Source organism: Mastomys coucha, unplaced genomic scaffold (genome assembly GCF_008632895.1).
Source record: "Mastomys coucha isolate ucsf_1 unplaced genomic scaffold, UCSF_Mcou_1 pScaffold3, whole genome shotgun sequence".
Classification (NCBI taxonomy): domain Eukaryota; kingdom Metazoa; phylum Chordata; class Mammalia; order Rodentia; family Muridae; genus Mastomys; species Mastomys coucha.
The window spans coordinates 46,272,599-46,282,598 of record NW_022196909.1 but is presented as its reverse complement, the minus strand read 5'-3'; the positions used below and the strand labels follow the sequence as shown (position 1 = coordinate 46,282,598).

Sequence of the window (10,000 nt, the reverse complement as noted above, 5' to 3'; positions counted from 1 at the left end):
TGACTGCTCTCCCAGAGGTCCTGAGTTCAAATCCCAGCAACCACATGGTGGCTCACAACCATCTGTAATGGGATCTGATGTCCTCTTCTGATGTATCTGAAAACAGCTACAGTGAACTTACATATAATAATAAGTAAATCTTTAAAGGTATCTTTTGCGTTCTTATTTTATAAAACCCTGTGGTTCTTTGAGCCAGACTATTAAAATGAAAGAAGAAACATCAGTGTGCCTAAGTTTCTGAATGTACTGGAGAAAGGCCAGGTGTGACGTTGGTGGCTTCGGCTTGGACACTGGACCTGAGCCCTGTGGCCTGGGGATGGAACATTACTTCTCTGAGCCACAAGCGCTGACTGTAGAATGAAATTAGGATAGCTCACAGCATGGTGTGTGTGTGTGTGTGTGTGTGTGTGTGTGTGTGTGATGTCTAGAAAATGCCTCTTGGGGCTGGAGAGATGGCTCAGCGGTTAAGAGCACTGACTGCTCTTCTGAAGGTCCTGAGTTCAATTCCCAGCAACCACATGGTGGCTCACAACCATCTGTAATGAGATCTGATGCCCTCCCTCTTCTGGAGTGTCTGAAGATAGCTACAGTGTACTTACATTTAATAAATTAAAAAAAAAAAAAAAAAAAAAAAAAGAAAATGCCTCTTGATTTCAACATTATCTAACTATGCATGAATGCCTTTTTACATAATATTTACTTAAAGCCGGGCTGTGATGTCACACGCCTTTAATCCCAGCACTTAGGAGGCAGAGGAAGGCAGATTTCTGAGTTCCAGGCCAACCTGGTCTACATACAGGTCGAGTTCCAGGCCAGCCAAGGATACACAGTGAGGCCCCATTCCAAAAGCAAACAAATGAAAAATCCCACAGCTGGCAGAGATCTCCTGACACTCTTGTGAAACAGACCACCCTGGTGACAGTCACCCTTGCTACCCAGAGCGCAGACAGAGGTACTTGGTGTGTGCCTGGCGATGACACCTCTGTGGATAAAGACACTGTAGCGGAGCCTGCCAATCTGATCCCTGGGATCCACATGATGGACAGAGAGAACTGAGTCCTGAAACCTGTCCTCCGACCTCTACAGGTGCGCTGTGGAGAGGGCACTCTCTCCTCCTCCAATAGATAAACACATGTAATAAAAAAATTAAATCTCCAGCTGGAGAGATGGCTCAGTGGTCAAGAGCCCTGACTGCTCTTCCAGAGGACCTGAGTTCAATTCCCAGCGACCACATGGTGGCTCACAACCATCAGTAAAGGGATCCCATGGGTTCTTCTGGTGTGTCTAAAGACACCTACTGTGTACTCATATACATTAAATAAATAAACAATTTAAAAACATTTTTTAAAAATCTCAAAGTTGAAGGGCCAGACTTATTCCATTGTCTGGGATTTTGGTTGTGAACGCATCTGAGGATCCTCCAGGAACCCCAGCAAACTTCCAGAGCCCTCTTTAGACTCAAGCTTGGGATTCACATCCTGGCTGATTCAGAATCTGCAGATCCAGGGTGTAGTGTGAATGGGTTGGTTGGTGGCTAGAGGCTCCCCTGGGGGGTGGGGGTGGGGCAGGACAGGAACCGGCAGCTGAGGCTGGCTGGCAGATCCCCTTGTGTCCCTCTGGGCTCGCCTAGGTAGCCTGGGGAGGGGCTGCTGAGCTCAGAGGCTAAGCCTCCATCCAGCCTGCACCTGGGTGGGGAAGACAGAACAGCTCCCAGACTCACGTGAAGGCCCAGAGAAGCCTGTTATCACTGTCCACAAATCCGTCGCAAGCCCAGGTCATGGCAGATGGGATTTGGGATCTACGGGCCTGAGCTCTGTCCCTTTACCCAGGTTCTTGCCAGACTGGCAGTGACTTAGCCATGAGACCCAGGAGGATGTTCTGGGTGAAGGACGTAAAGCCAACATCCCGTATGGCACAGGAAGGCCAAGAACTTGGAGTCTCAGGGAAGCAGGCGAGGAGGGAAGGGAAGGGCATCGTTCTAGAGACAGTAGCCCAGGGTGCTGCTCCACATCCTGCGGGCACTGGCTATGTAGCTCTGACGGCTGTAAACGGTGGGATGGTTACGTCCTCTGTGAGGATGCTGTCTCCAGCCACCCTGCCCGCTCGACACGGCTCTGTCAGGTACACTCAACCCTCTTTTCATCCTCAGACAAATCCTATTGTGTGTCAGAATGTCCTCCACGGGTCAGAGATGGTTTTGCTCTTTGCCATCAGCTTGTCTCCTAGGACAGTGCCCGGCAGATGTTAGGTATTCACGCTTTCCAGCTAGCCGGCAGGGATCACATAATACCTCTGTGAATGGGAGCTATGCCGGGAACAGCTCCCTGGTCTCACAAAACCCAGACAAACATCCCGGAGTACGCTCCGATTAAAGACCCGGAGTCAGCGTCCCTGGCACTCAGGGCTGGAACCCCAAAGCCGTATTAGAGAGAGACTGGCTGGTGAGGAGACAGGTGAGGTCTCCAGGTCCCCTCCCAGAATGCTGACCATGGTGTGTGTACACTGTGGTCCCCTCTGGATCATGGTGGTACTAATGACCCCTCAGGGCAGGAGAGGGGCTATTTCCCCACTGCCCACAAGGCCCTAGGGGCTGATAGGCCTTCAGGCTTTCCCTCCCTAAAGGACTGCTAAGGTGACCCTTGAGGTAGTGAGCCTGGTCACTTGCTCCCTATGCCACCGCCACCGTTCAGGGTCCAGCGGCCCTGCGGGAGCACCAAAGTGCTGATGGAGCACTCCTAGCTCAGGGGAGCACTCCTAGCTCAGGGGAGCACTCCTAGCTCAGGGGAGCACTCCTAGCTCAGGGGAGCACTCCGCAGCCTAGCTCCCACTCTTATGACCTGTAGGTTCACTCTCAAGGCATGGCTGGGGAAGAACAGCGGGCTCCCAGAGGACTTGGTTCAATCAGGGAGAATCCTCAACTCCCAGAATTCCAAAGGAGTAGGGCAGGGTCTGGCAATGCCCGGGAAAGTGCTTCTTGTCTGCACAACCACTCCAGGTCTGGATGGGGTCCTACCCCACCACCCCCTTCGACTTCAGCTCTGCTCAGCTGGGCCACTCAGGCTTGGCTTTGTTTGGGAATGGAGACACAAGGAAAAGTGGTAAGAGACAGGAGACCCCAGACTACGATGAGCACAGAGGTGGCATCTGCAGAAGGAGAGGGATTGTCTTGCTCTGACATAGACTATGACCCTCCACTTTCTCATCTGTGAAATGGGCACATCATGACCCTCCGTTTTTCCTCATCCATGACATGGTTCCTCGCCTCATGAGAGAGGTTCCTAAGGCTATTTTTCACGATAGGAGCGTCTGTGTTTAAGCCAATCAGGACCAGTGTGACTCACATCCTGAGTATCCCATAATTTTAACAGCATGAAGCATTTTCAGCCCATCATCCAGGGGTCCTGTGCTCTCTTAGAGATAGGCAGCCTTCCAGGATATTCTCCCTGCTTAGCTACCTGGCAGTGGCCGCTCCTCAGCCCCTCCTAGTCTCTCACTTCACCTTCTCTTCCTCCTTGCTCTGGGTTCGTGGCCTCCCCGACGTGGCCTCTGTCCCCTCCCCTCTGAGCTGAGCCTGGCTTCCAGCCACTTTTCTTCCTAAGGTTAGCATAATAGTATTTGTTCATCTCGAAACACAAACTGTTCTCCTTACTTAGGGTGGTTCTTTCCAAGCAGGCTTGGGGTGACTCTAGGCTGTGATAAAAGGGAGCCCCACAAGCTGGGCGGTGGTGGCGCACACCTTTAATCCCAGCACTTGAGAGGCAGAGGCAGGCAGATTTCTGAGTTCAAGGCCAGCCTGATCTACAGAGTGAGTTCCAGGACAGCCAGGGCTACACAGAGAAACCATGTCTCGAAAAACCAAAGGAAAAAAAAGGGAACTCCACACACTGAACCTATTCAGTAAGAATCTAGCCGAGGGCTGGAGAGATGGCTCAGTGGTTAAGAGCACTGTCTGCTCTTCCAGAGGTCCTGAGTTCAATTCCCAGCAACTACATGGTGGCTCACAACCATCTGTCATGGGATCTGACGTCCTCTTCTGGTGTGTCTGAAGACAGCTACAGTATATTCATAGACATTAAATAAATAAATAAATTGAAGAAGAAGGAGGAGAAGGAGAAGGAAGAGGAAGAGGAGGAGAAGGAAGAGGAGGAGGAGGAAAGAAGAAGAAGAATCTAGCTGGGTCTCTCCCAGCCCCACCTCCTCACCCCCCCTCCCATTCTGTAATTCTCTCAGTGGTGCTGAGTGCCAAATGGGAGCATAGGCCACTCACGCCTCCCCCGCAGCCAGCCAGACACCAAGGTCTTTTGGACCTTCCTTCTTGCCGTCCCCTGCTCCCCTCTGAAGCATTTGAGATCTGTCTCAAAAGGACCTTGAAATGCTTTAAGACTTGAAACCACCGCTCTAGGATACCCTCATCCCAGGTCCCCAGAGCTCTCAGCTTTGAACAAAGCTTCTTTGAGCCCCCCAGATGCACCTCACAGCTACCCTGTCACACTGTGTCATGGCCATTAGGAGAGATTTTAGAGCCAGCCTGGATTGGATTCCCGTGCCTAACTCTACCATGGCTGGTATCATGATGCAGGACGGTCCCCAGCCTTCTCTGGGCCTCACCTCTCAGCTACAAGGTATGGCCACACTGGAAGCTCCTCCTGGTCCTTCGTAGACCTAGTGTGACTGGAGGTGTCTCTGAGACCCTTATCTGTGATGGGACCTGTCTTCCTCCCCACTGGCTTAGGGGAGGCACAGTCTGAGCGGTGGGTTTGAGTCTAAGAGTCCAATGGGTCCCCGAGGCACCCAGTGCAGTGACTGCCTAGGAGGGCATAAGCTCTGTACTGAGTCTGCCAGAGGGTCTACAGGAGAGGGACCGTGTGGCCTCTGACGCGGCACCTCCTCATCGGCTCTGGGGGCAATGCTAGGCCTGGGTGAGAGTCAGCCAGACACATTGGCCCCTGGATTAATTCTGATGCCAATCATGTCACAGACAATTTGTGCCCAGCCATGGAGAAGGAGAGCCAGCTACCCTGGAGGAAAATGGGGCTGGGCTCAGGCCTGTCTGCTCTTCCCACTAAACACTTGCCTCCTCCGGGGCACCAGCCTCTGTCAAGCGGTCCTCTCGGCTGTCCCTGGCTCTCCCTGTCTCTGGCAGTCCTAGCTGGGTTCTCAGGAACTGGGAGCCCCTCCTCTAGGGAGTCAGGCTTACTACAGTCTGTTCGCTCATCCCTCCCAAGCCCTTCGCCCAGTACCCACACCCCCAGCCTTCCAGCTGACCCCAGCCTCCTTTAGAATCTAATGCTGTCCGGTCCCCTCCCCAACTCCAGGTGCCCCGAGACCCAGCGAGGTGTGTGTGTGTGTGTGTGTGTGTGTGTGTGTGTGTACGTGTGGGGGTGTTGTTTGCCCACAACGTTCACCTTGGTCCCCGGCTCATTCTGCACATCTGCGTAGCTGGCTACAGAACTTGTATCTGTCTGAGCTTCCATGGTCAGAACAGAAGGTCCCAAAAGACAGAGACAGCCGCCTGCCCTTGAATGCCACATAGTCAGGGACTCAGCACTGGACACAAGCACTGAATACCTGGGCACAGACTGCTGTAGGGAGCCACTTTGTATCTTAGACCAGAAGCCTGTATGTGTCCCTGGAGGGAAGCAGATGCCAGGAACACCACCCACCTGCTCACCACCCCTATCCATATCCCTCGGAAACCCTGTGCGGAGTGCCAATGCATCCCCAGGGTGTCTGGTCTGATGCCCCAGGGCTTCTGTGGGGGCAGCCAGCAGACCTACCCCCCCTCCCCTCTACTACTTCAGCCAGCGGTTGGGTGACTTCCGGCAGACCAATCAGATCTCGAGGCACCCACCCGGCCCGCCCTCCTGCTCTCTCCGGCACCTTCTGCAGTGGGTAATGACATGTTTCTCTGTGTGATTACTGGATTAATGTCTGCCTCCCCCACGGATACTTAAGCTCCGTGAAGCTGGGTGGAAGGTGAGGTGGGCACATTTGTTCCCAGCCGACTTCCAAGCTAGATGGCAGGAGTTCAGAAAAGGAGCAGTGGCTGACTCTGGCACTGCCAGTCTCACCCGCCAGCCTCCCGCTGGCCTCACGGGAGCAGCCCTGGGTGTTTCCGAGCTCACTTTGCAGGGCGGGACAGTCGAGAGACAGACAGGCCAGAGCTTGCCCAGGATGACAGCTCCCTTAGACAGTCAGGGGTGAACTCAGACACCGGTACTGACATGAGGAGATGAGGAAAGAGAGCTGGCGTATAATATGTGACAGCACGTCATAAATGTCATCATCACTCCTACCCCTCCCCCCCCACCCCTCACTTTTGCCCACCAGGTTGGCAGGAAGCCTCCTTGGGATCTTCACTCCAGCATCCACATGGGCAACAGTGAGGTTACTGGAGGAGATAGACCCTTCCTCCCTCTATCCCCACAATCCCTTGCCTGCTGCCATCTGCCCACCCAGGGCAGTAAAGCGCTCCAGACTCCAGTGATGGTGACACCCATGCTCTGTCCCTTGGAGAGCAGACAGGAAGCTGCAGAAGTGTGTGTATGAGTGTGTGTGTGTGTGTGTGTGAGAGAGTGGGTGTGTGAGTATGTATGAGAGTGTGTGACTATGTGTGTGAGTGTATGTATGAGTGTGAGTGTGAATGCGAGTGTGTGAGTGTGTGTGAGTGTGTGTGAGTATGTGTGAGAGTGTATGAGTGTGTGTATGAGTGTGAGTGTGTGAGTGTGTATGAGTGTGTGTATGTGAGTGTGTGAGTGAGTATGTGTGAGAGTGTGAGTGAGTGTGTATGTATGAGTGTGTGTGTGAGAGAGTGGGTGTGTGAGTATGTGTGAGAGTGTGTGACTGTGTGTGAGTGTATGAGTGTGAGTGTGAATGCAAGTGTGCGAGTATGTGTGAGAGTGAGTGTGTGAGTGTGTGTATGTGAGTGTATGAGTGTGTGTATGTGAGTATGTGAGTGTGTGTGAGTATGTGTGAGAGAGTGTATGAGTGTTGTGAGTGTGTGAGAGTGTGTATGTGAGTGTATGAGTGTGTGTATGTGAGTGTGTGAGAGTGTTGTGAGTGTATATGAGTGTGTATGTGTGTGTATGTGAGTGTGGCCAAAGGAAAACAGAGCACATGGGGGTGTTAAAGAGGCAGGGGGTTCCACGCTGTGACGTGTCAGTTTGATAACAGCTCAGGAGACCTTGTTTGCCTGGATAGGAAAGGAAGTGGGGGCATGCCTTAGCTCACCTGTCATAGTCTCCGTTGCACAGGGCCCTCACAGGGATGGAGAAGGTTTGCCACACTGGGTTGAGGGTGTTCTTCATGACCTCCGTCTTGTGACAGATGGTGAACCTGGCCAAGAGGAATGGAGGAAAAGCATCAGGCCCGAAGCTCAGATGGCCAATATTGCAGCCTTCTGACTTCTGATTGGAGGAGCCAACCCCAATGGCCACAGTCAGGCTAAAACAAGATGGCAGTTCCTGGACTGTGCAGGGCCCTGACTGGGACAGCAGCATATCCTGTGCGGGAGACCTGAGTCCCAGCCACTGTCTTGGGGCTGGCCTGTGTGACTGTGACCAAGGTCTTTCTCTCTGGGGACCCAGGAACTGAACCTCAGGGCTAGATGGGTAGGTGGGTGCCTGCTCTCCTCTCCCTAGAACACCAGCTCTATTCCCTGGCTCCCTGTTCGATCTTCTCTACCTTCCTGCCAGCCATGCCCCCACCCGCCACCCAGGAGCTTCTGCAACTGCTATGTCTCAAACAGACAAACCCAGTCTCTGGCACCCGTGTCCCTCTCCTTCTCGGCTTTTCCTTCACATCTCATTTGCCACTGCTTGACACGGGCTCTGTCTCTCCTTATTCGTTCCGTTATGATCTGTCAGTAAAATTTAAGGTCCGCAGGAAGAGGAAATGTTCCCATTGTTGGTGATGGTGTAGCCTAGAACAGCGGCTGGCCCTAGTAGACATTCAAACATCTTCTGTTTGCTTTGGTTTGGATTTTGTGCTGGGGTCTCACGAAGCTTAGGATAGACTTAAGCTTTTGATCTGCCTGCCTCCACCTCTCTTCTGCTGGATCTAAGTATTGTCACCATGCCTTGCTATCAACCATTAAAAGAAATAAAATAAAATAAAATAAAGGCCGGGCATGGGCCTGGTGGCACATTCCTTTAATCTCAGTGCTCAGGAAACAGAGGCAGATGGATCTCTGTGAATTCAAGGCCAATCTGGTCTACAAATCGAGTCTAGGACAGCTCTGGCTACACAGAGAAACCTTGTCTCCAACAACAACAACAACAACAAAACCCACTTATTTATTTTATTTTGTATGTGCTTGAGGGAGTGTGTATGTACCACACCTGGGCGATTGTCCCTGGAGGCCAGAAGCAGATGTTGGGATCTGGAGCTATTGGTGACTGGGAGCCACCCAGCATGGATGCTGAGAACCAAACCCAGATCTCTTGTGAGAACAGGGGTGCTCTTAATGGCTGAGCCATCTCTCTAGGCCCTAGGTCATATTTTAAAGGAAACTGATGAGGGCCAGGGATGCTCAATGGGTAGATGGTTGGCAGTGCTGAGCTCTAACAGCAGCCCAAGAGCCTGGTGATGATGATGATGATAATAATAATAATAATTAATAAGGAGCTGCTAGGCATGGTTGCTCACACCTTTGGTCCCAGCACTTGGAAAGCAGAGGCAGAGGCAGATCACTTGCTATGAGTTCCAGGCCAGCGAGGGCTACACTGGGTGACACCATTTCAAAAAAATAAAACAAAAATAAATAAATGGGACCCAGGCAGGAACCGTGCATCCTGAATGAGATCCCAAAGCTCTCACACTGGCCTTTCCATCCAGTGGAGGCCACGCCCTGTCCTTGGGGTGCCTGAGCCCCCTTGAGCCCCTCCAGTTGGGGTCTGAGAACCTGCTCTGCTAGCTGTGTAGAATGGGCTGTTTCCGGCATGGTGTGCTGCCGACCCACCCCTCTTGCCATGCCTTGCCTGTCTCAGGAGCAGCCCTACCTCAAGGATGGGCAAAGTTCTCCCAGTACCCGCTCCCCGTGACATTCCAGCTTGGAAAGGTCACCAGGAAGCGCCAGAGGCCCCGCCCGAGCCCACACAGCCTGTGCCGTTTCTTCTTTGGTAATTTTCAAGTCAAAATGTCATTCTTGTCAGCGGGCTGAGTGTCTCTCTTCCATGCTCCTTGACGCCCACCCACTGGAGTGTGAGATCCACGTGGGAGACCTTGTAGCTTGCCCTGGAGCGGGAGGAGGGGCTGAGGCTGCCTGGGACTGAGGCAAGTGGCTGACAGGGGTTGGGGGAGGGGAAGGGAGGGGAGCTAGACTGTGCAGAAGGCTCCCGGACTTGGGGATCTACCCTGGGACACTCCCTCAAAGGGTGAATTTCCCCATCCTCCTCAGCCCGCCCACACAGACCTCTGTCCTTCTTCCATCAAGGCCCAAGAGCTCAGCAGGTCTCCTAAGCCCCAGTCCAGTTGTTCTCTGTGTTCCTTCTTGGACCCTGGGTGGCCCTGCTTCCACCCTAGGCGCTAGCTGCAGAGGGCTTCCTTTAAACTCTAGGCAGTCCCTACCACCCTCAGACTCCCAGGCCTCTCAGATCCCCTGTGGCATTTGCCTGGGGCCAGGCTCCCCCTAGGCCAAGTGGTCCCTGCAGACGGTTCAATTTTACACACAGTTGGAGCATGGGTGTGGGAGAGTGTCACCCATCTGCCAGACAGATGTGAGTCCCAGTCCCAGTGCCAGATGTGCATCCCCTGGTGATCCTCTCCCTAAGATTCCCTTGATGGTGAAATGATATTAAAAGAATGGCTAAGAGGGCTGGAGCGATGGCTCAGCGGTTAAGAGCACCGATTGCTCTTCCGAAGGTCCTGAGTTCAAATCCCAGCAACCCCATGGTGGCTCACACCCATCCGTAATGAGATCTGACGCCCTCTTCTGGAGTGTCTGAGGACAGCTACAGTATACTTACATATAATAATAAATAAATCTTAAAAAAAAAAAAAA

At 52.8% G+C, this 10,000-nt stretch overlaps 1 protein-coding gene across 3 annotated transcripts in view; it reads right to left on the bottom strand.

The window, feature by feature from the left end:
• Positions 1-10,000, bottom strand: part of Cpne5 (copine 5) — an 86,493-nt gene that overhangs the window by 18,507 nt on the left and 57,986 nt on the right. For all 3 annotated transcript variants that reach the window (XM_031347881.1, XM_031347883.1, XM_031347882.1), the window contains one exon: positions 7,231-7,335. In XM_031347881.1, coding sequence (XP_031203741.1) covers positions 7,231-7,335 — 105 coding nt within the window. The remainder of the gene's footprint in view (positions 1-7,230; positions 7,336-10,000) is intronic.